Source organism: Acomys russatus, chromosome 22, assembly GCF_903995435.1.
Source record: "Acomys russatus chromosome 22, mAcoRus1.1, whole genome shotgun sequence".
NCBI lineage: Eukaryota > Metazoa > Chordata > Mammalia > Rodentia > Muridae > Acomys > Acomys russatus.
The window spans coordinates 14,734,744-14,761,907 of NC_067158.1; the positions used below are offsets into that span (position 1 = coordinate 14,734,744).

Below are 27,164 nucleotides of genomic sequence, written 5' to 3' on the forward strand. Positions count from 1 at the left end.
GATCGCTGTGAGTTCGAGGCCAGCCTGATCTACAAAGTGAGTCCAGGACAGCCAAGGCTACACAGAGAAACCCTGTCTTGAGGGGGGGGGGGAGAGAAAAAGAAAGAAAAAAGGGGAGAAGGTGAAATATGAATGAGGGACGGGACAGTAAAAACTTGGGACCAACCTTGTCTTTTTCTGGAAGCTTCCCTAATGCTGCTGACTTAGCCATGGCCGCCTCTCCTACTCTAGGTAGTCCTGAGGCCTTGCACTGCTAGCAGCAAACTAGCTTCTTCCTCAGTCTCACCCTGAACCCTGGTAAAGTGTCCAGGCCTTGCTTGGACTGGCAAGCATGGACCGGAGTATGCAAATGGCTTAACACTGCCTCCAGGCAAGGAGAGTAGCAAGTTTCTTTGCCTGCCATGGTGCCATGGAGCAGACTACGCCGTATTGTGGTTCTTCTCACTGCCACATGGCCTCTGACAGACAGGAAAGGATGCGCACCTGAGCTCCAGCAGAGGGTCCTTCTGGGGGAAGCCCATCCAGCAATGTGCTCAGAGTCCAGCCCCACCAGTCATCTGTGCTGCTCAGGTCTCCCAAGGGGTGATTGGCATTTCTTAATTCAAGAACAAAACAAAAGGGGACATGAATCTGTAAGAACAATTTCAAGTGTGTGTGTGGGGGCAGGGGAAGGAGGTTGCTTTTGTTCTGCCATATTTTCCTCACTCACACTCTTGGGACTCTGTGAGAATTAAGACAAAGCCATCTTTAATATGAGGTACAGATCCAGAATTCACTTCGCTACTCAGTGGGAGAGAAAAGAGAAATGGTAGGAAAAAAAAATCTTATTCATTCACTCAACAAACATTACTGTGTAAATACTATGCACCAGACATTCTTCTAGACACTGGGAAGTAAGATAAAATCCCTGTCCTTCTATGGGAAAACAAACAAATTACACACACACACACACACACACACACACACACACACGCTTTTATGTATATATGTTTGTGTGTATATATACCCAGCCTACAATAACAGTTTGAGTGAATGATATTTTTACTTTATAGTGGTATAAAATTTCACCCAGCAATGCTTCTGTTTTTTCACTTTTAGCACAGTATCTAATTCTGTGAGATGTTCAACACTTGATTTTGAGGCAGGCTTTGCCTTAGGTCACCAACTATGGGTGGGTGGAATTTCCTGAGCACTCACAGCAGAGGTGAGCTGAGATACAGACAGCAGGTCATGTGTGCCAGTGCACACCAGCCAGAAGGCTGCTTGCAGACATCTCTTGCAGTGACATGACCTCCATCCCTTGAGGAGAGCCCCAGCAGAATTCACACTGCAGGAGCTGGCAGGGGGATGCTTTGGGCCAGAGAGTCTTTGCCCAGGTGTGGGGCAGGGACTCCTTAAGGCGGCTTTGGGAAGTGACATTGAACAGGGTGCTGTAGTTTCTTACAACCATGTAAAAAAGCTGGACAATTCGATCAAAAGGAACCAAGGACAGGGAAAAACATTCAAAATATGTTAATAGAAACAAACAATTACCCCCATTAACAATTTATATACACTATAAACACGTTCAAAATTTCTATAGCGTGTGTGAACAAAAGCCCAGGAGCTATTGAGCCAACTTGTTTTAGTTACTTATTTTTCTCCCCTTCCTTCTTTCCATTCATCCATCCATCCTTCCTTCCTTCCTCTCATCCTCCCTCCTATCCCTCTTCCCTCTTCCTCCTTTTTCTAGATTTTTATTCCAAGCCCGTGTGTGTGTGTGTGTGTGTGTGTGTGTGTGTGTGTGTGTGTGTGTACAGGTAACTGCAAACACCAAAAGAGAGAACTGGATTCCTTGCAGCTAGAGAAACAGGCATTTGTGAGGTGCTCGACCTGGATGCCGGGAACTGAACTTGGGTTCTCTGGAGAAACATTATGCACTCTTGACCACAGAGCCTTCTCCAGCTCTAGTTCCCTTCTCTTGAGTAGAGATTTCCTCCTACCCATCCATGTATTTGTTTGTTGTTGTTTTGGAAGCCTAATCGATGCAGAGCTTCTGCCGACTGCTAGTTCTCAGTTACACGCTTCTGTGAAGATCTGGCCAACCTTCTTGTCAAATTCTGAGCACGTGGGAGAGCTGCAGAGGTATCTGGAGGCTGAGATGGCAAAACAGCATTTCCAAGAAAAGAGAATCAAAAAGGAGGCAGAGGTGGGGTAGGGGCACAGATAAAGCTGATACAGCCCTGAAAATATTCACGGCCCTTAGGAGAAAGCGCTGTACATAATGACAGTGGAAGGGCGGGAGGCAGGAAGGAATATTTGGCAGACAATATTGCACACCTGTCCCTTAGTATGCCCTATATCTGTTCTAAAACACAAAAACAAACAAACAACAGGCAAAAAACTAGCGTACATTTAATAGCCATACCGAGTTCCTACAACACTTAAAATATACAAGAATCATTTATTTTTATGTGTATAGATGCTTTCCTTGCGTGAATGTCTGTGCATCACATGGGTGCCTGGTACCTTCAGAGGCCAGAAGGGGGCATTAGATGCCCTGGGACTATGGTTACAGATGGTTGTGAGCATCCATATGGGTGTAAGAAGCAGAACCAGAGTTCTCTGGAAGAGCAGCTAGTATCCTTAACCACTGAGCCATCTCTCCAGCTCTTTTTGAGGTGCTGGGAAATCAACCCCAAGGTGGCTTTGGCCACATTAAGTATGTGACCTACCATTGAGCTACGCCCCCAGGCCCAAACTTGCTAATTCAGAGAAATGTTATCACTCCCTGATACTTGCTTTCCTTTGGGACAACATTAAAGAGACTGTCAAGAAACACCTGTTGTGACCCAGAGCTCATGAATCCTCTCACAAAGGAACCATTGCCTGCTCGCTCGCTCCTGCTCACTGGAGAGCAGGAAGTGAACCGAAGGGTTCAAGCATGCCCTAGTCCTGTGTACACTAATTATAGCGATTATATCAAATGGGTCAGAGTGCCTGTCCGGCAAGGAGAAAGAGCATCAGCAGTCACCTCCCAGGGGCACTGGGACGGAGGCAAGGTGGCTTCTGCCCCACCTCTAGTTATTGGTCCTTTCCTTGTGGCTTAGTTTTGTTTTGTTGACTTGGGACTTACTTCATGAAGACGTTAAGTGAGTTCAGAAGTACTTCAAATACAAATTATATGTGATACCATTTGATATTAGAGTAATTTTGTTGTTGTTGAGGACAGAAATCTGCCATCTCATCTTCTGAGCTTTATAACGGGTGCTGTAGCAGCCAAGAGCAGAGGACTGCCAGCCACAGGGAACCAAGAGAGGCCCCTGGATTTCACAGGATTCGTTTCTCCTCAGCTTCCCCCACCCCACCCCCCAGGAATGCTACAAATACCAGCCTCTCAGGACTTGTTGATTTTTAGGATTTGCTACTACAGGGATTGGTGAGGCAGAAAGAGAGCACTTTAAACATCCCATTTTGAGCCATGATATATAAATATGGCCCGGCCTTGTGACCAAGGCAAGAGACAGCAAGGTTTTCCTTCCTTTTGGGAAAAATAAGGTCTCTAAGCCCACCTGAATCAACATTTGAGAGGGTTATCCAAATTTTTGAGGCACATAGGAATTTTGCATCTTTTATCTCAGTTGGAATATTTAACAATCAAGAGGCATATGAGAAATGCCAAATAAAAAGGAATTCATGAAACATGAGATAAAAATAAACTAGCTAAATCAGTGTTTATTTGTGTGTTTTGATTTCTATGTCTAAAACAAAACAAAACAAAAACAAACCCAATATGGTCTCTTTGTTTTGCTCACAGTGCCCCCTCCTGGCATAACCGATGCCCTTGTTCAGATGGACGAACTAAATTGTTGAAGTAGAAGACATTGAACAGGGCAAGTCCAAGTGCTGGGATGTCCGTGCAGTTCCTTGCTAAAGAGCAACATGATTGTAAGACTAAAGGGAATGACATTCGCGAGTCACCATCTAGCAGGGTGTCAGTGTTCCTCCGTCTTACGGAATTTAAAGTATGTCCTTAAATAAAAAGACGAAATGGATTTTACTACCATCCCCTCCTGCCAAACATGTAATGAATATATTTACATAAAACTGAATGAGAATCAAAGGCAACATATTCATAAAAATGCCACAGAGATGGGCATTAAAATATTCTCTGCAGAAAGGGAAAGGAAACCCCAGAACTTGTGGGACCGTTATACTCCCTGTCACTAGACAGTAAGCAGTTATAATTCAGATCGCCAGAGTCAAACTGCCTTAAAGAAACTGCCTGGTTGATAACTTTCACTGACATAAGAATGTTCTACCGAGTGTATGCACTCATCTCCTTGGGCATCCTCATTTCAGGGGTGTCAAGACCCCAGAAAGACATGCGCATGTCAGATGCCATGGGAGTGTGCTGCTGCCTTGGACTGTTCCCTTAGACAGTGCTTACTTAGGATGGAAGTCGGCTGCATTTGGAAGCAGGAAAAAGCAAATGAACACTTGAGACGTGAAAGAAAGCCCGGTAGAGAAGTGCACTTTGAAAGTGCATGTCATGAATCATGAATTGTGACTATAGCCTTTGGTTGAAGAACACTGATGTTTTTCTGCAAAGTAGATGGTATGACCCTCTTGGGCTAAGACCTTCTTTTATTATTGACCCAGATGAGATGTTTAGCACCTGCCCAAAGTCTTCAGATGGAGCCCTCTGCTAACATGGGTAATTAGACAGCCTTACCCAGACTTCACATGCAGGCTGCAATGAAGAACCGACCCCACCCCCATACACGCACACACAAGACAGGGTTTCTCTGTGTAGCCTTGGTTGTCCTGGACTTGCTTTGTAGACCAGGCTGACCTTTAACTTACAGCAATCCTCCTGCCTCTGCCTCCTGAGTGCTGGGATTAAAGGTGTGTGCCGACCTTTCTCTAAGCACAGCCTTGTACAGGTACGATTGACTGAAGGAGTGGGGAGAGCATGTCAGGCTGCTCTTTCTGGAATAAAGCGAAGGGAATTTTTTCTGGAACCCAGAGCTTGAAGTTCTCTTTGGGTGTGAGTTCAGTGACCATGAACTACTGCAATACCCCCTCCACCCCAGGATCTGCAGGAGCTCCCCAACACCTCCTACCTTGTAAATTCCTTCCTGATGGCTTGATTGAGAGGATATTCTCCTGGGCAGAATCTCCCATATGTGATCAACAAAAGCAGCAGTAACATGATGCTGTGCGTGATGATGTCTCTGGGAAGAGAGGCTGGAGAGTGAGCAAGCAGCCTAGGAGGCCGTGAGCACCCACATACTTATTTCCCTTCAGAAAAGTACTTTAGGGAGCAGGGCATCTGTGCCCCTGTAGAGATAAATTACTAAAAGTCATGAGATGGATTAAAGTTTGTGTTTATTCTTAGTCTTTTTAGAAGTCCCCCTTTCTTGTTTTCATTACTTCTTTGAGAACTTCCCACAAAGCACTTTGATTGTTATCATCTCCTCACCCAAATTCTTCTAGATGGCCCCCCACCTTCCCTACTCATTCAATTTTGTCTTTTATTTATTTTTTTTTAACCCATCAAGTGCAATTCGTGCTGCGCTTATGCTCTGCAGCGTGTGGCCATCCACTGGAGCTTGGTTGACCTACCCGGGCCACACCCTTAAGGAAAACGGTCTCTTCTTCTCCCACCAGCTAGAAGTTTCCAATAGCGCCTTAGCTAGAAAGGGGATTTCAACACCTCTGTGTTGGTTTTGTTCTTTTATGTTATCAACATCCAGTGTTCTCAACCCCATTTTGAAAAGACTGTTCATTTGTCCATTGAATTGTCTTAATGCTTTTTGTCAATAAAACAGCTTGGGCTTACTCATGGTCTGTTTCTGGGCTCTCTCTTCTGTTCCATTGATCTGTGATCTATTGTTTCACCCAACAACCCACAGCAGTCTCTGCAGCTCCCTGGTATATATTAGGAGTGCACAGCATCAGCCCTCCAACTTGGTTCTTTTTTCAGGATTGCTTTCCTTATTCTAGTTTCTTTGTTTCCCATAGTCGTTTGGGAAGCAGGCTGTAGGTATCGGTTTTGTGTAGCTTACGGGATTTGGGTGGAGTGTGCTGAGTCTGCAGGTCAAATTGGAACGTGGTAATGCACTGCTCTCTCCAGTTGATATGCATGATGTCGTCTTCAGATTTCTTTTCAAATCAGAGTTTTGTGGGATTGGGTGTACATTTTTATTTGCTTGCTTGCTTACGTTTTTATTGGAATACTTGAGTTTCTTCAGTGCTGCAGGAAACAGCACTGAACTTTCAAGTTCAACTATTCTTTACTGCAGACATGTAGGGATGCATGGGTGCTTTCTGCTGTGTGGGTGTATGTGTACATGCTTATATGTGTATAGGTGCACATGTGTGTGTAAGCCAGGAGTCAACTTTGGGTGTTGTTTTCTCACAAGCTGTCCGCCTTATTTTTAAGATAGGGCTTCTCACCAGAGCCTGTAGCTCACTGATTCTGCTGGGCTAGCTAGACAGAGATCCTCCTGTCTCCACTCCCACAGTGCTGCAAAGCGCAGGCTTAGTTTTCACATGGGTGCTGCGGATGAAACTCAGGTCTTCATGTTTGCACAGAGAGTTCCTTACGGATGGAGGCCTCCATCTCCCCAGCCGCAGGTGCTTTTTAACACTGGCTGTATCTTAGAAGTGTTGCTTCCTGCCATCTGCCGGGAGGCTGCTTGCTGTTTGCCTTTTGAATCACCAATCCTCCCTTCTCCACCTGGGCTCACTGGCCCATATTTCCATGCTGATGTTCAGTGGAAGTGGGGAGAGGGTCATCGCCGGGTATTTCTGATCTCAGAGTATCAGGGAGCCACCCACACCCTTTATTCGTCTCAGGAAACTTTCTTATTTCAAGCTCATGAACTTTCCCCCATTTCTTTCATGAGTGAACACTTGATTCTGTCAAACACAGTTTGTGCATCTGTTGAAAAAAGCTATGGTGTTCCTTGCTTAGTCCATTAATTCTCTGGCCACTTTTTGGCCCAGGTCTCTATAATCCGTAGCTCCATTTCGTTACAATTGCTTTGCAGTGTACTTGTTGGACAAACTGGTTCTCTGCACTGTAGACTTGTCAGTTTACCTCCCCTTGTCCTTATTCATTGTGATCTGAGTGTAGACTACATGTTACCACGGAGGAAAAAACAAAACAAAACAAAACAAAACAACAAACAAACAAAAACAAAAAAGGAAAGAGTCTCATCTCTTTTTGTGTTGACTGCTGTTCATGTGCAATGCCCACATTCATCAATCTCTTTAAAATTGCAAAAACCACTCAGGTTCTGAGTGGTTCATTTGCTTTCCTGGGCTCTGGCTGGAACACCTCTGTGAAGAGAGCAGCCTTGTCCTCCTGTGTGCTTCTTGGAGTCTATGAGGGGAGGCAGGATGGGTAATCTCTTTTCCTAATGTTTTAAGAGCTGTTTCTGAGCATCTCATGGTTGGGTACCACTCTAAATTGGCATCATTACCATTCCATTTTGGGAGCTTCGGTTCACACAGGTGCTGCCTTTGATTCAATGCCAAGCTGCACTGTCTTTGACGGACACGGTCTCTTCCATTGGCTGCTGAGTCTTCGGCAATGGCTGCTCATTCTCATTGATTTCTTCCTTAGGAAGTGATCTAAGCTCTCATGTACACTTTGTCAGAGGCCTCAAGACAGGAGCCAGGTTGTTCCTAGTTATTTTGTAAATGGACACACCTAGAAAAATAGCACTCTATTATTTCATCCTTATGGATTTTAATTCATGTTGAAGACCATAGGATTTTGGAATTTTTGAGCTAGAAATCATGTTTCCTTTCTCTCATTCTATAAACAAATCTTTTCAAAGACAGCAACAGTGACAAAATTAGAAGGCCATGTGATTGCTTGTCTGCCCTCTCCCACTGTGTGACACTAGGCTGAAGGATGATGCCAGTGCTCCACTGATGGAGCCAGTAGGCACTGATGTATTGCCTCTGGTTTCAGTCTCCATTTGAACCAGCAGGGTTGTTTCCTAACTTTCCTGACTGTTCTATGCATTTCTCATTAAGATGTCACCAAGCATCCTGTCTTTTGCTGTGCCGAACAGTCTGGTGTTGCATCTTACCCAACTTACAAAAGACAATGGCTCTTGATTCTTAGTTTTACTATTGGCTACTTCACTAAATTTGCTTCTGCTTGTGATTTTTTAAAATCTTATTTTTCTGGGATTTCCCCCAGACGTTTTACTAATGACATCTGCAAAAAGAGTTAGTTTTGACCCCATCTGAACGTACTATCTCTAGCTGTGTTCTCTGGTGTCCACCTTGGCGTAGACTCTGCCTGTGACTCTCTCTCAGCATGAAGCTGGATCTCTCAGCTTTGCTCTGCTCAGCTTAGCAAGCTCTGTGGGCATCAGATAACCAGTGTTCAAGATGTTACGCACACCTGTGAACTGGGGTATGTGTGGTGTGACCCCTCAAGAGCGCTTGACTCTCCTGTTCTCAATGCTCAGACACCTACAGTTCCCTTCCTGTCTTGCTCTGGCAGAATGCAGTGCTCAGGGCACTAGCTACACAGAGCTTACCATACCTGTGTGATTTCGAGGTGTGTGTGTGTGTGTGTGTGTGTGTGTGTGTGTGTTTTATTTAGGCCTGCTGAGCATGTTTTTGGTGGTTTTGGTTGGGGCTAATCTAACTACTCTGCTTTTATGGGGAGACTGAACAAGTTACAAGTGTTTGGCAGAGCCTTGTCTTCCTAGAATTCCTTTTCCCCTCACTTTGAATGTGACGTTGTAGTAATGCCATGGCTCTCTGCGTTGGAAATGGATTTGTTTCGGCCGTGTTCTTTGTTTAAGGGAGCTGGCCATGTGCAGGTGATGAGGGAGGATTTTTAAGACAGATGATTAGCTAGAGGTGACAACATCATTGTGGGGAAAATATTTGTACCTTCGAAATTCTTGACAGACTAAAGTCATCTGGGATCTAGAATTCAGAACTGCGGAACACTGACTAGAGGGTTCCTTCAGGGACGGTTGTTAGTGTCCGCCATAGATGGGGAGGGGAGTGGGTACCAGCGACAGGAAGAAGCCTGGATGAAGTCTAATTTGGAGAGGCTTGTCTCAGGAGCATCGTTACTAAACTTCACATTTTACCTAAAATTTTGAAATGGATTTTGTGTTGATGCCCAGAACATGTCCACGTAAAGTGTAACATGCAGTTGCACAATCAACGCCTATGAAGAGGTGCGGCATATGCTCCTGGGTTTTCACAGCCCTGTGTATCCAGCTGAAGGAGGAGAGTGCCAGGTCTAGTGTTGAGCACGGTGTGATGTGAGGGGATGAAATGTGATGCATGTGAGGCCGCATGGCTGAGGGACCTGAGGCGCAGGGCTCTGGGCCACTGGTTATTACAGGCAGGTGACAGAACAATCATCTTCAGGGCAGTGTCTCAGTCCCTTGCACTCTGGCGCAGGCTGGCCACAGAAAAGGCGTTTCCCAAGTGCATCTCGAGATCTCATAACTGTTTGTTCCCTCTGAAGAGAAGGCAGGGCCAGAGAAAGCCCACTGTATTCTGACCAGCACCCACCTCAGGGCTGCCTGCAAGCGGCTCTCTCTCCTTAGCCTCTCCCTGGTCACGCTGAGCTTGGCCCTGGATGGTGGCTGAGTCCAGCGCAGGTGGCGTTCTCGTTTTCGGGCAGCTAAGACCTGTGGCGGTGGGGTGTGGGGTGTGGAGAGAGCACCAGAATACTGAGGTCAGCACTGGAGAGAGAGGGCCCTTTGGTGTCCTTGCCAACCCAAGAGCTGTCATCGCTGCTCTGTGCATTGAATTCAGGGGACAAAGAGGGACTTTGTACAGTTAACACACACTGTGTTGTGGGGGAGGCAACGGGAGAGATGGAGTAGACACATTCGAAAACTCTGCTCATGTCCCAGGCCAGCTCCTTTGGCAAGGATTGCATCTGGGCTATTAGAAAGCATCACTTCACATGAGAGAGGTATGTTCACTGCTTTCCAATCCCAGGGGCAATTGCCTCTGGTATTTGCATAGTAGTTCCTGTTAGAGACCCTCAAAGACCGGAAAAGTGAATTTAAGTAGTTTGCTTTAGTATGAAATGACCTTTGGTTGCCTTGTGTAATAAAAGCATTATTGCTTCCATGTTGTAGCTACACGTGTTTATGAATAGGGCTAACAGTAGCTAACAGCCAAACCCATGGGAAATAGTCACCCATTCATTTCTCACTCATCTGCTTACCCATTCTAGGCACATTCAGGGAGCAGCCCCTGGGCCCTCGGTCCTTCCTCCCAGAACTGCTGGGCTTCTGAGAAATACAGAGCAAGTGCTGTGAAGTGAGCCTTGGGGGTTGGGCTCGTGCTTCAGATATGCCTATGTCCCAAGGACCGTGACCTGTGGCTGGGTGCATGGGAGTCTCGGCAGGTGGAGCATCACAGTTTTAAGGTGATGGCAGGTACAGGTCTGGGGCATCAGGCCTGATCAGGGCTGAAGATAGACTAGCTAGCAAGGGAAGCTCTCTAGTTGCCTCAGGGCTACACCCAGTGGCTGGTGCTGACAGAGGTCGGAAGACTTGGAGGATGAAAGGGAAGCTGGGAGCCTGCAGGTGTGTAGAGAGTAGAGTTGTGCCGCTTCTCAGAAGCTATGGTATTGAAGGGTGGGGCCAGAGAGGGTATAGAATGGCACCACACTTGGGACTCAGAGACTGCTAACGTCTGTGTGGAAGTGAGAGAGACGTGTGTGCATTGAAAAGCCAACGATCTAGAAGTTCTCTGAACTGTGGCGAGAAGTTATACTTTTCATCAGCCTCTACGTTTTCGAATGCACTCATTTCCTTCTGGCTCTGATATCCCCGGGATTGGGGTAAAGGTAAGGAAAGAAGCATGAGAAATTCTTCATAGTGGGGACAGAGCAGTTCTGATCCCCTCACCACCCCATCCCCCCACCCCCTGCATGCTCACCCTTTCAGCCTCCTCAGCACTGTCAGGACCATAAGAGCTAGGAGAAAGAGGAATGTGGGTTCTGAAACGTTCTTCCAATTCCAAACCCAGGTCTTTGGTTGCATCACATAAAGACTCCAGAAAAAACTGTCTGTCATGTTGTCTTCTCCAAGCAAAGGCCAGTGCTGCCAAGCAGATCTGAAAGAGAGGTGCCACAGAGCAGGCGTCTGTTTGTGTCCCTCCCACATAGAGCCATCTTTCTGGTCTTGCGCTGCCAGCTGCCTTCATCTCATACAAGATACCAGAAGGCACTACCCTGAGATCCCCAGCACTTAGTCACTAAGTGTGGCCTTCACCAAGAGACGTACTTGGGCCCACTAGGGAACAAATTCATAAACTGAAAATAGAGGCAAAATAGTTCATTGTTTTTTGGGATTTTAAAAATTCTGAGTACCAGGTTGAGGTGTAGCTTGACCTAGGGCCTGGCTCCCAGATTTTCTTATCACATCTAATTCAAATTATGAAGAGAAGACTCCCAGCACCAAAAAGCACAGCCCCTGGCCATTCTCCTCCCCTGCCCCCTCTTCACGAAGGCACCTCCACCACAGGGGAGATTCTTACCATGAGTGGCTGGGTGACAAATGCACAGCAGACCACAGAGAGAGACAGTAGGTGCAGCCACCATATACACTGCACTGTCACAAACCTGCCCAGAAGAGGGGTCTGTCAGCACCTTCATGAGAGTAAGCTACCCACGAAGACAGAGTTACAGTCAGAGGATGCCTTCCCTGCTGGGGGACATGGGGTGTGCTTGAAGAGGGGCTGTGGGATGGGTACCAAGTCTGTTGACCCATCAAAACAGAGTCTGTCCCTGCTGAGGGAACACCAACCTCCCTGCAACTTCCCAGCACCAAGAATAAAAAGTCTGAAGTCAGGACAGAGCACAGACGGGGAGCTGGGAACTGTGGATGGTGGTGTTGGTATAAAGACTCCACATTTCCTCCACATGCCACTGGATTAAGCCAACAGGGGTGTGAAGAAGCTTCTGGTACCTGTCCTGTCCTGTCCCCACACAGTGGTCAGAATTACAGTTGGAAGAAGAAACATTGGCAGGAAGAAAGAGCCTTGAGTGGCCGCCCTCCTCATGGGCTAGGGACATGATGTAGGCTTTTCCAGAGCCACAAAGGGTGGCTCAACCCACACAGAAGCCAGATGAAAAGGAACACATGGGAAGGGCTAGTTAGGATCTATGACATATGCATCACAGACCAGCTCAACAGTATACATTTTTTTTTTGTTTTGTTTTGTTTTGTTTTTAAACAATACCAGACAATAAATGGTTGACTTTGGCCAGCATCAGGGATTTTCCTCTGTTAAGCTTAGTGGCAAAATGCCCTCCCCACATTTTTAGTACCCACCCCTAAGCTTCTTGTTTGGTCTAGATAGCGCTTCTGTTGAAGACCTGGCAGTGCCAAATGACCCTTTGGGGTTTGCATATGATTGTATTCACCCTCAGAAGGGATGGAGTAAGGGAGAAAATAGAGACGTTGGTAACTGCATGAGTTCCCTGAAACACATGCATCTCTTCACCGATCCTAGCCATCTATCAAGTACGTGCAGATACCTAAAAACTTCAGTCACTCACCTGTAGCCTAGGAATCCTGTCCCCAAGCCACAGGCCAGGGAAGCCAACCCACAGATGGCCCAGGCCACAGAGCTCGGCCAGAGCAGATAGACCCTTGACTGCTGGAGTCCAAGTCCTTCAAAACCACTGCCGAGAACTAAGGAAGAGCAGGATGGAGATTAGCAGGCTGGCAGACCTTGTCATGCCCACACTGACAGTGTGATGGGAGCTTGCCACCTTTGTTGGGCCACAGGATATAACCCATACGGTCACACATTATTTGAGGTGTATCTGTAAGGAAGGTCCAGAGAGGACAGTGATCTTTGAATCAGTGGGCGGGGCAAAGCAGATAGCACTCCCCCATGTGGGTGGGCCTCATTCGAATCAGTTGAAAGTCTAAATAGAACAAAGGGGCAAAGAGGGAGTTCCTCCTGTTTGATGATGCTCTTTGAACTGGGACATGGTCTTTGCCTGAAGAGCAGGGGTGGCAGTGGGAAACGAGGACTGTGGAGCTGGCTGACGGAGCTGGGTCATCTTAAACTGTACTTTCTCTGCATAATCCACAGTGAACTTCTCTTCCTGAGTTCTGGCTTTGCAGCCTAACTCTGTGCCCAGCATACCTAAGCAAGAGTCTTGGGACAACCTGCCAATACTGGTGCTACTACCATAAGCTTGCCTAGCTGAGTGCTCCTAGATGTGTAGACACGACCTTTTCCCTTCTCCCCTAGTATGAGCTGTAGGGCAGGTACAGCCTTGGCCAGTTGAGCACACAGACCGTGCTGACGACTGTCTACACAGCAGCGCCCGTCTCGTGCCCGAAGCCTCTGTTGACCATTTGTCCACACATCATGCGTCCCTGGAGCCTTGCAGTTATATGCTGACAGCCCTGTCCTCCATCCCTACTCGGCCAGGTTCGTCAGGCCTTTCCATCCCAATGGTCAGTTCCTGGGACCCAGATTCCAGTGGGTCTCCCCCCTGACTCCACTGGCACAACCTTTCCTATTACCTCCCCTCCTCTTCCAGCTCAGTGAGCCCCTGCTGTAGTTTGAAGCTGGAGCTGTTACTCTGTTTTGCATAGAAAGAAGTGGAGCTTTGACTTTGAGAAATTTAACAGGTAAGGTTATCATGCTGACTTTTAAAAGGATTGGATTGAGCCTGTAAGCCAGACTCAGCAGGACTGGACTAAAGACAGACATTATGGTTAGATAGGCCTAGGCCTGGACCCATGCTTGGGTTGTAGAGAAGAACAGAATGTTTAGTGTCATGTGGACCAGGTACATTCTGCTTGCTCTGCCTCTCCGGATGGGCACAGACCACTGTTTTGTCAGCAGGAACGGGGGCTACTCAGTACAGCCATAGGGGGATGTCACCTTGTGAACTGGGAGGAGAGTGGTGCCTCTTCTCTCTCTGAGCAAGGTCATTATCCCTGCAGGCCTCCGATGTAAAGGATGAACAGACCACACCACTGCTACTGGCTGCCATCCTCCAAGCCCGGTCAGTCTCGGGGAGAATGTCTGATGCGGGATGCTGAAATTGTGACAAGGTCAGGTTAAGTCAATGCCACTTTTTTCTGCTGTCTCTGAAACACCAGTGACCATTGAAGCCAGCACTGAGGACAGGCATGGATAGACGGGGGGCCCTGCCAAACACAGGGCTCAGGTGGCCTGCGTCCCTTCTACCCTCCCTCCCTCCCTTCCTCCCTCCTCTCTCTCTCTCTCTCTCTCTCTCTCTCTCTCTCTCTCTCTCTCAAGACAAGGTTTCTCTGTGTAGCCTTGACTGTCCTGGACTTCCTTTGTAGACCAGACTGGCCTCGAACTCACAGTGATCTGCCTACCTCTGCCTCCCAAGTGCTGGGATTAAAAGCATGTGCAACCACCACCCGGCCTCAGGTGGCTTTTCAATGATGTTATTTTCTGCCCCTGGGCCAGCTCCTTTGTACCCAACCTCTGATCTATGGAGTCAATGCTGGCAGCCTCCTGGCAGCTGCAGGCAGTCAGGTTAATAGATTATAAAACCCACTAAAGGAAGAAAGGTTGGAGGGTGAGGGCCAGAGCCTTAGTAAGTACTTAGGGGTGGGTTCAAAGGGCATGCTGAGCAAGTGGGGCCTGAGAGTACCTTGCTTAGGAACAGGGAGTCGGGTGGGGTGGGGGGCTGTGTGCTATGGAGCAGTGAAAGCCACTGCCCGGAAAGTGTGGGAACCAGGGAAGCCCTGATGTGCCACTGCAGGAAACAACCCACTAAGGGTACCAGCAACCCAAGGGCAGCAGCACACAGAGCCCCCAAAATCCCAGTGCAATGCAACCACCATGATAACATTAGAGACTGTTCCTCATTTGCATAGAGTTCTGAGTCCATAGGGACCTGTCCCATCTAAGCCCTGTCTACAGAAAAGGCAACACAGACCCTAGCTTTGGTTCCCCATTGACTCTCCTCCTGTTCTTCCATAGGCCCACCAGGATCTCACTGGACGCACCCACAGGACTTCCCAGATGCCGCTGTGGTGTGTCCGCTTACCTAGCCCTACCTTTCCTTCATCTTGAAAATGGCCTACATTCTCTGGAAGACCAGCCCTTGCTATTCATTGGATCCAAATATGGTCAGGCCACAGCCACAGGAAGATGCCAGAGAAATGTAGTTTTTAGCATCTGTGGTAGTTTGAATGAAAACAGCCTTATAGGCTCATAGGGATTGACACCTCCCACTGGAGGTTGACACCTCCCACTGGAGGTGTGGTCTTGTTGGAGTAGGTGTGGCCTTGTAGGCAGAAGTATGTCACTAGGGGGTGGGCTTTGAAGTCTCATATGCTCAAGCCAGGGCTAAGCGCATCTCATTTTCTTCTCATTTTCTTCCTGCTGCCTGTGAATCCAGATGTAAAACTCTCTAGCACCATGTCTGCCTTCATCTCGCCATGTCTCCCACCATGACAATAATAGACTAAAACTCTGAAGTGTAAACCAGTTCCAATGACATGCTGTGTCTCTTCACAGCATCAGAAAGACTAGCTAAGACTGTTAGGAATTGGTCTTGTGCTCTGTGTATTCAGATGCTACAGTGGCCCCCAAGATCTGGTTGCTATTCAGCTTTGGATCCCAGGCCGGGTGAACTGGGAGAGAGAGAGGAGAAGGAAGAAGTTGAAGAAAGATGGCGTGGCCTGATGGAGCAGATCCAGCCCAGACAGGATGACCTATTGGCAAGTAACTTGGGGTGTAGCTGGGAAATAGAAAAATAGCTTAAAGGGTTAATATCTGCCTAGCTCTAATGCTTCAAAAATTATAAAATAAATCATAGTCTCTCGATGATAATTATTTTGAGAGCTAGCTGGGTTAAAGAAAAACTGTTGCCTTGTTAGCTTCCTGACATGAAGAAAGCATCTTATGCTGTAGAATTAGCAACTGCATGTCACGTCACTTACCTGGGAGAGCTGCCTCGAATCTGGTCTCCTACTGGGATCAGGGGCTGATGGGGGGAAAAAGCAAATGTATGACTTTGAACTAGGCACAGCTGTGGTCTTACCAGAGATGCTTCTGTCTTGTCCTCACCAGAGTGAGCTTGAGAGATGAGGCAGGCCTGGAGGACTTTGATGTCTCCACCCTGATATGAGCCTGGTCAAGCCCTCAACCACCCAGTGCTACTCATGGGGAATTATGGAGCAGGAGAAAATTGTGTTGCTAAAAAATTAAAAGAGCCATAAGGAGAGAAAGTGATCAATGTGGCTATCAAGGTTTTCAAAAGGGGACTAGTGAAGAATAGGATCTGGGGGAAGGAATTTGCTCGCCACAAAGCCATGTTTTCTTGCCAATGTGGTGGCTGGCTATGGCTCGTATCATTCTGGAAATGGTGGTTACAAGATTATTATCTGCAAGGGATGATGGTCCAAGAAAAAAAAAGTGGCTTTAAATATATCTAGTAATGTTTCTTTTCAATGAACAAGACAAACAGAAAGCAGGCATGCACTGCCTTTAAGAGACTGGCCCCTGAGGACCAGCCAGCAGCTGTTCTCAGTTCACCGTACCCCGAGATGCCTCTGTCTCCACTCCTCTTAGAGGCCACTGTGGCACAGCCCGTGGATGCCCTCTGGCTTCCTGTGAAGTAAAGAAGTTGGCTGGTAAGGGCCTCCTACATCAGGGGTCTCCCTGGGAGGATAGGGCCACACAGCTGCAGTACCTTGCTGAACCTGAAGAGCAGTGACAGGAGCTGTGCAACTGGACAGGCCAGGAGGGTGCACAGGAGACCCAGATTGAAGGATTCCAGAGTGATGTAAGTGGGACCCACATCCAGGGGGTGCTGTAATGGTTCAATCACATGGCTGTTAGGCCCCTTGAGCCCAACACGCAGAATTCCAAGAGTATTCAATATGAATATGACTCCTGTTTGGTTAAAGCCCTTTCTCCCAGAAGCATTGCCTCCACCATGGGGCATTAACAAGACAAAATGTTTTTCCTCCTTGACACATCTGTGTGAACTGAAGAAATGCTTGCCCGAGCACCCACAAGACCTGGGCTCAGCTGGCTAAGTCCTGATTACAATTCTCACAGGAGGTGCTAAGAGCTTCAGTATGCCCCCATCAGAGGAGGAGATGACATCCTGGACAGTGCCCTGGAGGTGCCCAGGGTAGCCGAGCTCTCCAGGGAGCCCCAGCAGGTCCCTTCATGTCACTTGATGACATTTCTTCGTCATTGTTTGTTTATTGTTATAAGTTTTACCGACATATTTTTATATTTGAAAATTCGGCATAACTTTAAGCGTGATCATATCTGCTGCCACATTGAGGATTCACCACACCCTGATGTCCTAGGACAGATGACTGAACTCAATCTCGACACAGCTACTATTCTTGTATCGTCCAACTGTCTGGAGGACCATGTGAACCCGGTGGCTGGCCCCATGAATGATCATGAATTTCTCATAGAAAACAACGTTGGGCTGGAGAGATGACTCAATGATTAAAAACATGTATTGTTCTTGCAGAGAATCCTAGTTCATTTCCCAGCACCCACAGCAGGCGGCTCACGAATAACCTGACACTCCAGCCACAAGGGATCTGTCCCCTCCTTTGGCCTTTGAAGGCACCGGCATTCATAAGCTCATGTTCTTACCCTCCTCGTAACATGTGTACCCATAATAAAAAAATAATAAAAATAAGTCTTCAAAAGAGATTTAGCCTGTTTCCCTTCAACTTGAATACCATGCTGTATGGAACCCAGGGTGTGAATTGTCACAGGGACTGTTGAGGGCTTGGAGACCTTTCCAGCTTTGCTTCCAGCCATATTATTAGCTGGTCCACTCAGCACATTGCTAGATTCCTCTCCCTACCTCAAGCCATTCTCCAGGATCTCCAATAAAAAGAAGAACAAACTTTATGCCTAAGGTTAAGAGCACTGGCTGCTCTTCCAAAGGTTCCGAGTTCAATTCCCAGCAAGTGCATGGTAGCTCACAACCATCTATAAGGAGATCTGGTGCCCTCTTCTGGCATGCAAGTGTACATGTAGGCAAAACACTGTATACATTAATCTTAAAATATATATATATATATTAGGATGCTACTGTGGGGGAAATTGCTGACTCCTACCTGTTCGCGGCCTCCCACAGTGACCAGGGCAGTGAGGCAGGAGTAGACACACAGCAGGCAGAAGGACACCGCAAGTCTCTGTGTGTGTAGGTAGCTGCTGGAGTCGGGCTGGCTATATAGCGAGAGCCAGATGTGGAAATCCTCCAGGTACTCCGTGAACTTTGAGTAGAAAAGCTGAAACAGAAGCCACAGTGGTTTTCTCGGACACAGACACGCACGTGAGCAGAGTGGAATCCTGACTCTTAGAACAAGACTCCAAAGCTTCTTGGCTGAAAGCTGGACACTTCCTGGCTACCACGTTGGTGCAGGTGGCTGCCTCTCATGGTGACTGGGTCTGCCTCCTTCCTTCCCACCCCACCATGTCTGCAGCAGTCACTGGACCACACCTTCACCACCCGGACTCCTGCTGCTGTTTCCGAAGCTTTAGTACCAACGAGTTCTCTGCTTCTTCCGTCCTAGCTCAGAGAGACATCTCTCCTCTCTTAGGCCTCCCACCATTTCTTTCCTTTCTGATCTCAAAAGATTTTCTAAATATCCCCGTCCTCAGCACTTTTCACAGGACACAGTCACATTTTAGCTGGGCACCAGCCCTGGGTGCACAGAGAGCTGGGACTGACTTGTTTTACACGGGCTATGGCTCAGCAAGCAGGTGGTAATAGCACCGAATTTTAAGTTTTTCAATGCAACTTAAATACTTTTTGGTACTAAGCATGCTAGGGGAGAGCTATTTATGAACAGAACTGATATTAATGTATACAATCAGGATAATCAGCAAATACCTCGAAGCAGGTTTTTTAATAGACCGAGGAGAGATCGTCTGCATGTAAATTCCCAGGTGATCCCTGATTCCAGGGACCCAGCCATGTGGGCTCACAGATGACTAAATCAGTGCAGGTAGGTTTCTTACCCAAGGTTCTCAAGCACAACAGCTGGAGAAGCAGCTGTGGAGATTACTACCCAAAGGTTGCCGCAGCTAAGCAGGACCTTTATTTATTTCTTGTTTTTTTGTTTGTTTGTTTGTTTTTGTTTTTGTTTTTGTTGAGACAGGATTTCTCTGTGTAGCCCTGGCTATCCTAGACTCACTTTGTAGACCGGGCTGGCCTTGAACTCACAGCGATTCACCTGCCTCTGCCTCCCAAGTGCTGGGATTAAAGGTGTGTGCTACCGTGCCCAGTGGTGGGCCTCTATTTAAAGTGCTGAAAATTTTCTATGCACCATGGCTGTTTGGAAATTATTGTTTCAAATTCATATTGGCCATGTTTTGTGCTAACTTGGCAAGGCTAGGTGCTCACCACAGTAACAATGGAAAGAGTAAGAGCCAGTGTCCAGGAGATGTCAGGTTGACAAGACAGCTCAGAGGGTAAAAATGCTTGCTGTTTAGCCTGGGGACCTGAGTCCAACCCCCAGGACCCACATGGTAGAAACACAGAACCAATTCCTCTAAATTGTTCTCTAACCTGTACATGTTTACTGTGGCATGCACACATACATGGGCACAAAGCAAATAAATAAAAATGTTGTGAACATTTAAAAAAAAAAAAGAAAGAAAGAAATCTTTCTTCAGAAACACATGTCTCAAAGAAGTGTCTCTTGTGGCATTTGCTGTCATGGAAATAAATGAGGGTAACTTGTGGCCTTATAATAGGTAGCCTCAGCAAATAGCAGCACACAGTGGACTACTGCATGGCCTTTTAAGTTATTTAAAGAAAAGTCAGGGAGAGATTTATTCTAAAACATTGAATATAAAGTGTGAATGTTTGCAAATGGGCCAGTGCCTATCAACAGGGAGTAAATGGCAATATTCAGAAAACTAAACTTGCTATTTGGTCTGTGAGATCATAGGTAATTTTGTCACCTATGGGCAGTTATTTATGATCTAACATTGCAGTCATGGACATGTCTGTATTCTCTGACAGTGCACTTGTTTATGGCAGATGAGTTAACAACAAATCTTTAATTTGGACCTCTTGGATAGAAGTTCTAGAAATTTGTTGTTGATGCAGATCAAAAAAGAACTGCATTACTGTAAAGATCGCTAGGTGGCCAAAGCTTTAGTGCAAGCTTTAGCCCAGCTGATTCAAGCATCTTGGGGCTGTGGTACTCTGCAGCCATCTCCTGCGACCTGACATGTCCCCTCCTGGAGGAGAAGGGTGATGCTAAGACACTGGGAGCTCACAAACAAGAGCATCATAAATATCCTCTCCAAGGTTAGAAAAGCAATTGCTATGGAGAGGATTTACTGGTGGGGCTGCCTTCAAGCAGTGAGGAGCTACAGGGATGCCAGGCTAGGAGTCACCACCCACGCTGGGGTCAGTTTCTTAGTGATGAGGTGGCTTCTGTGGAGACACCCACCCCCTTACAAGTAACTGATAAACTGATTGGCTAGCCAATATAGACTCAGATGGAGTTATTTCTTTGGTGTGTTGTCGGTCCCCCTCTGGGCGACTAGACTTTTGTTCGCGTTCTCTCCAGAAGCCACACAACATGAGCACCTTGACAGTTAACAACTTAACTTTTGAAAAGTTCAAGTCACAACTTTAAAAAGAGAAGAAGTGGGTCCCAAGTAATACCAGCCATTCTGGTATGTCACAGGTCACCTGCATGGGGCCTACCTTCCAGAAACCGAGACCCCGGCTCAGGCAGAAGAGCTCTCGCTGAACACGGCCATCACCTGCGCTCACAGCCAGCCAGCACTGAGCAGGGAAAAACCAAGCGTGTCCTGAGCGCAAGTCCTTCACCATCACGTGGCTGATGAACCAGCTTGGGGAAGTCCCACTACTGTCGTGCCAGAGGTGGACCTTCTGGAGCGGACCCAGTTGCTTAGGGGTGCTAGTGACACAAAGAAATGTCATACCAGCCATGTATCTTCAGTGCCTGTAAAAACCTCACCGATTCTGACCCATGACCATTCCTTAGGGACAGTGGGTTCCAATTAGCCCTGTGACTGGTGAGGGCACACAGGCCTTCAGGATCCACTTTAATGCCCCCTTTTATCATCAGTTTACTTATCATGGTTTCCGTTATCAAGCACAGATAAAAAACGACAATGGAAAATCCTAGGAATGGACAATCCCAAATCTTGAAGTTTCATTGCACTGGGTTGTTAGAGCAATTCTACTTCATCACCACTGGCGGATAATCTCATGCCTCGCCTCATTAGTAACTCATGCTTTATCTTAGGTTTAGATGTCAAAGAACAGCCAAGCAGGTCCAGGGTGCAGTGCTCCCTGCTGATGGGGGACCACATCTCCTGAAAAGGGACCGGCGATGATGTCCTCAATCCAAGTCACTTAGCTCTCCATCTGTGCCTGTGTTTGGAATGAACCTTTATGGTCTTTATACGAACATGCTCCAAAGTGAGAAATTTTATATAAGCAAAATTTATTGTAAATAAGTTATAATCAATATTTTAAAGTAAATTATAATAAGTAGAGACAGGAAGAGAAAAATGACCAGTGTTTTTGTGTTTTCTAAGAATGTCAGGTGCTTAACTTCTACGTTGATAAATCATCTCTCTTCTCTGACTCTCGGCCTTCGTGATACCATGCAGATGGCATTAAGTAATTTAATCAAGTTTTGTGACATTAAAAAAAAAAAAAGCCCACTTATCCTAATACAGAGACTTAGTAAGCCTCTACTATTTTTTTCCTGCTTTCACTTCCCTTCCCCTTCTCCCACTGGTAAACAATCCATATTAGCCTATACCGAAGAATAGAAATATTTCATATGTTAGGTAGGCTTTTAATTCCAGCCCCCAGGCAGGAGAAGCAGATTAGTTGCAAGTTCAAGGCCAGCCTGGTCTAAATAGAGAATGTCAGACCTGCTGTGGCTACATAGTGAGAACCTGCCTTTAAAAAAAAAAAAAAAGAAAGAAAAAGAAAAACAAGACCTTCTTAAGATTTCAAGTCTGCGAGCCAGTGATCATTACTCTTTTTCTAGGCTTCACCATCAAGATTGAATGTAGGCATGATGTTCAGAAAGCCAGTGATCTCTACGCAGCATCTCTGAGATACTCCATTCTGACCGGCCCCTTTCCCGAAGCATGTGGTTAGAGTAGGCAGGAATACCTCATGATAAAGGTGTGCCTGGAATTCCTTCCAAATAAGGGCTTCTCTGGACAGCAGAGTTCTTTGGTTTCTGAGAGTCCATTTTCACCACACAAAACAAGGAAAACCTTCAAACACAGACATGAGAGCTGAATATATGTCATTGGCGGGGAGTGGGGGGGGCTATGGGGCCTGCCTGCACAGTTTGCAGAGCCCTCACTGACCAGGGCTGATATCCTTCAGTGTAGAGTCTCCTCAAACAAGCTAGTTCTTCACAAACTTTCTGGAATAGTGGGATCACCTGTGAGAACCTTCCACTGTTGTCTTCCTCAGCAGGGCAGGAGACCTCCATGGAGGGCAGCATCTTCTACCTTTGGGCATGTTGGTGGGACACTGGAGGAGGCCTCAGGACACCAGAGTGGTGTCAGGGCTGATGGGTGGGATGTCATGCCCACAAGGGACACTCTGGGGAAGCACAGTAGCCTATGCTTGTCCCTCTTCCTAGTGTCTGTCACACAGAAATCTTCAGCTTTGCTGTGTTATAATTTTAATCTTTCATTAAAAAATATTAATCTCTTGTCTTTGAAATCCTGTCCTAGTCCAAAGTAATTATTTCTTTGGGTAGTTACTAGGTTTTTAAAAAGTATCTTTCTGCTTCCAGACTTCTGGAAGTGTGTATTTGTGTGTTTATCTAATGTCAATTCAAGATTTTATATTGCTTTCTTTTACAAGGAATGTAACTGCTCTGAGACATTTTCCTGGCCATCCTCCTTGGTTTATAATACCCTGACACACCTGGGTCATTTCTGGGTGTCTAGCTATCGTGTAAGTCTATTGGCCAACTCTGTAAGTCACTACCCTGTGATGGTCGATGGTTCTTGCCTGGCTTTCTGGAGGAGTCACCCCTGTTCTCTTCCAGACTGTTAGGGCTATTCTTAGCCTCCTGTGAGCTAGCGTTCCCTTCCATATGAACTTTAAAAATCAATAATTCCTGTTCCATGGGACATCTTTCTGAAATTATAGTTGATTTTATTAGCTTTATTCTCTTTCTGTCTTAGTTCCCCTACTTCCCCCTGTAAAATGGATAATGTGGTGGCTGGGTGTGGTGACATGCCTTTAACCCCAGCACTTTCGAAGAAGAGACAGGTATATTTCTGAGTTTGAGGCCAGCCTGGTCTGCATAGCAAGTTCCAGGCCAGCTAGGGTTATATAGTGACATTCTATATCAACAAACAAATACCTCAGCAAAACAACAACAACAACAACAACAACAACAACAAAGCAATAAAACCACCCCCTTTTTTTCCTTGCATATCACAGAAGTGACTCAGGTGTGTTTCAAGATCTTATAGGCCAGAAAAAAAAAGTGTCTGGGAGCTATCATTGTCCTTGAAAAAAGAAAGAAAAGAAAAGAAAAAATAACCCTGCCCCATTCCCACTTAGTCCTAGGCTAGTCTAGGAACTTCTTTTTCTCTAGCTCCTTCTCTGGGTGGGCCACACATTCATTGTTAACTTCTAGGTGTACAGCACAATTCTCAAGATCCAGAGACCCATTCAGAACAGAACCATCTCTGAAGCTGTTGTTCACAGTGAAGGCCGAAAGGAAGAAGGAGGTGAGGATCCTGGCCTTTGCTCTTACGAGTATGCAGGATGATGGGGGGAGGGAGGTAGATAACCATCATACCCAAGATTACAATGGACAGTGGTCACAGGAGATTGACAGGACAGCCAGACCATCTCCTTGTCACTTCTTGTGCCTATCAGGCCACCCACGCTCTCAGACTTCACTAAAGGCTTTGCTAGGAGCTTGTGTTACCTTTGAGGTCAATTTGGCTGGTGAGCGGAAGCCAGTGTCAGTGATGACTGCATACAGCTGGTGGCCGGGTGAGATGTCTTCTTCCAGAAAAATACAACCAGGTTTCCTTTTCTTATGACAATCTACACATCTGCTTTTAGTCACCAAAAATCCATAAAGGACCAAGAAAAACACACTGAAAATGCTGGGAAGCAGGTTGTGAGGGAGCCTGTAAGCAAAGGAAGAGAAATTAAGGGAATCCCTCACAGGAGCTGGCATGAAGAAGACGTATAGGCTCTCCATGAATTCACAAGCTCGCGTCGGTCTTCATGGAAGTGTTTTCCCAACACCTCACACTGGTTGTGTGGAAAGAGATGCTGAAAGAGCAGAGTTGCCTGCGGCTAGTGCCGGGCACCCTGAAGCCCCAAAGGGGCCATGACAATCCAGCTAGGGTGACAGAAAGCTGCACCTTCCCAGGTCCAAGGAACTTCCACTGGGAAAGTAGAAAAAAAAAAAAAAAAGAAAGAAAGAAAGAAAAAGAAAAAAAAAAAAAAAAAGCCAGGGCGGGGCTATGGGCTCAGTGGTAGAGTACTGGCCTAGCATGTGTGAGGTTCTGGGTTTAATCCCAAGTGTGAATGTAAACAAACAATGGAAGAGGAAAAGCAAAGAAAGAAATAGGAGAGACATTCTTCATAATACAGATGTGCCATTTGGTGCTCCTTCTGCTGCCTCCTAGCAGACCAGACATGAAACCCCGAGATGCTCTAGTGTGCCTCTTATACATACCCCTGACCCTGTGAGGGAGGCTTCTTACTGGCTACCTGCAGCTTATCCTTACATGGTCCCTGCTGCTACTGATGTAGCAGATCTGCCTTGGAGAGCAAGCACCCAGACCCCAACTTGCTGTAGACCCCATGGAGAATCACCCACGTAAAGTCCCCTACAGCTGGGACCTTAACATCCCTGGATTGAGCTTTATGGGTATTTGATAACATTGCAGAGGGCCCGTGCTGTATGGGAAGGCGACCTTCCCAGCTTCCTGCCTCGTTATTCTGACTCCATCTAAGGACTGGGGTATGCTCCTGGTCCCTGATGGCCCTTCTTCTTCCAGACCAGAAACAGAACCGGGTCACACTTGCTCCCAGTCACACTCTGTGAACTCACAGGGTCCTGGATTCAGGCCATCCTCATTTCTCTATTACTTCCTGAATCCTCTCAGATGCCACCAGTGCTTCTGGGTGACTTTGGGTACCACTTTCTGTCTGTAGTAGGCCCTATTGCCCTACCCCTCCTTATTTAACCACAAAACATATTGCGGAAGCCAGGACTGGAACTACCGTACTCCAAGCCCTGAGAACTGGCTGGCTGGAAACCTTCCCCAGTGTAGCATCAGTTGTTAGTAACTAATGATTTACTTGCTACCTGTAGCGGTTTGAATGAAAATGATTCCCATAGGTTCATAAGGAATAGTACTTCCTATTAGGAGGTGTGGCCTTGTTGGAGTAAGTGTGTCACTGGGGAGGGGGTTTGAGGTTTCAAATGCTCAAGACAGGCCCAGGGGCACTCTCTCTTTCTGCTGTCTGCCAACCTGGATGTAGAAGTCTCAGCTCCATCTCCAGCACCATGTCTGCCTGCGTGCCACCATGCTTCCCGCCACGATGATAATGGACTAAACCTCTGAACTATTATTAGTCCGCACCTATTAAATATTTTCCACTATAAGAGTTGCCATGGTCATGGTGTCTCTTCACATCAATAAAACCCCTAACTAAGACACTGCCTATCAGGCCCACCAACTAATCTACAAGGTACCATGCAATAAGGGAAGCACAGTTTCCTAGCCTACCAATGTGAGTGCAAAAGGTATTCAAAGCGCCTTGCTCTCAGTTCTCTCATTTCCCAAGCTCTAAAAATGATTGTTTATTATGAAACAGTGGCTATGAACACATGGTAACTTAAAAAATTTTTATTACTTCTGTATACAGTGCTCTGCCTGCATGTACACCTACAGGACATAAGAGGGCCTCAGATCACATTATAGATGGTTGTGAGCCACTGTGTGGTTGCTGGGACTTGAACTCAGGACCTCTGGAGGAGCAGTCAGTACTCATAACCTCTGAGCCATCTCCTGAGCCTCTCACATGGGATAAGTTTTAAACTTATCATTTAAAATCAGGTAGAGGTTGTTATTGGAAATGAGACTAAGATAGTTCGTTTAAACTAAGACAAGCAAATTGTTGGGGGTGGAGTTCGTTACTTTTCATTGCTGTAGATATTAATTAAATTGGTACTAATTGACCCAGCTTAAACTGAAATATAGCTGAACTTAAAAGAAAGAAAGTCACAGGCTTCCTGTTGTTCACAATGCTTCTGCCAGTGGATGTAAAGTACAAACACTAATATAGCATGTAAGAAAAATGGCCCTAATATCTGTGCTCCAGAAATCAGATGCATTACCTAAGTGCTAAGTGTAAGCTTCAGGGAGTGTCGGCATCTCTTAAGCAGTTCCCAGAACCATGAAATGAAGCTCTGCTCTGGAGAAGGAAACTCACCTCTGAAACTCAGAAACGCTGCTCACTTCCAAGGTGGCATCCAGCTTTCTTCTTAGGACAGAGAAAGGCGCAAGGCGATGGTAGCTAGAAGGGGAAACAGATCAGAATGTCAAATGTGGGGTAGGTACAGATGTGTGTGACGGGACAGTGAGAAGTCAGGAAAAAAAAAAAAAAAAGAAGCGCCAGTCATTCTGATGTTCTAATGCAGCCCAGTTTGCCATGTCTTCATGTGTGACTCTCAGACAGAGCTCAAGTCTGGCTATTAGGAGTCAGCTCCCCCCCAGGGACTGTCCTGAAACGTCAGGCACCAAGGTACACTGCCACCTACAGGCAGAGCCGCAACAGCACAACCCTTCCTGAGACTAAGGTTGGAGTCTCATTGTGGACTGACCTTTGTTTGCTTAAGCACTGTCCTGGCCTTACAGGTTTCCCAGCATTGCTAAGCCTGCCTGGACGGCTACTGGGAATGCTATTTTCGTAAGACATTAAATTGCCTCCTCTTTATCGTCCAGAAAATGGTTTCTGCATTTTCTTCCTTTGTGCCCCTGGCTCGTGGGGAAGGAATTACTATGTCGTAGAGAACAAAGGATTGTTTCCATGTATAATTTAACAGCAAATAATGCTGGAACGCTGAAACATAACCAGTAACTTCCCATGGCACCAC

The 27,164-nt window shown here is 46.6% G+C and overlaps 1 protein-coding gene across 1 annotated transcript in view; it reads right to left on the reverse strand.

Moving 5' to 3' along the window:
- Pkd1l1 (polycystin 1 like 1, transient receptor potential channel interacting) overlaps positions 1-27,164 on the reverse strand; it is a 200,447-nt gene that overhangs the window by 106,287 nt on the left and 66,996 nt on the right. Inside the window, exons 28-41 of the mRNA XM_051164713.1 lie at positions 26,501-26,584; positions 23,970-24,177; positions 22,175-22,281; positions 20,720-20,936; positions 18,108-18,281; positions 16,703-16,822; positions 16,546-16,620; positions 13,909-14,065; positions 12,560-12,695; positions 11,536-11,620; positions 10,936-11,112; positions 9,550-9,668; positions 5,106-5,216; positions 484-595 (exon numbers count right to left, since the gene is read on the reverse strand). Coding sequence (XP_051020670.1) covers positions 484-595; positions 5,106-5,216; positions 9,550-9,668; positions 10,936-11,112; positions 11,536-11,620; positions 12,560-12,695; positions 13,909-14,065; positions 16,546-16,620; positions 16,703-16,822; positions 18,108-18,281; positions 20,720-20,936; positions 22,175-22,281; positions 23,970-24,177; positions 26,501-26,584 — 1,882 coding nt within the window. The remainder of the gene's footprint in view (positions 1-483; positions 596-5,105; positions 5,217-9,549; positions 9,669-10,935; positions 11,113-11,535; positions 11,621-12,559; positions 12,696-13,908; positions 14,066-16,545; positions 16,621-16,702; positions 16,823-18,107; positions 18,282-20,719; positions 20,937-22,174; positions 22,282-23,969; positions 24,178-26,500; positions 26,585-27,164) is intronic.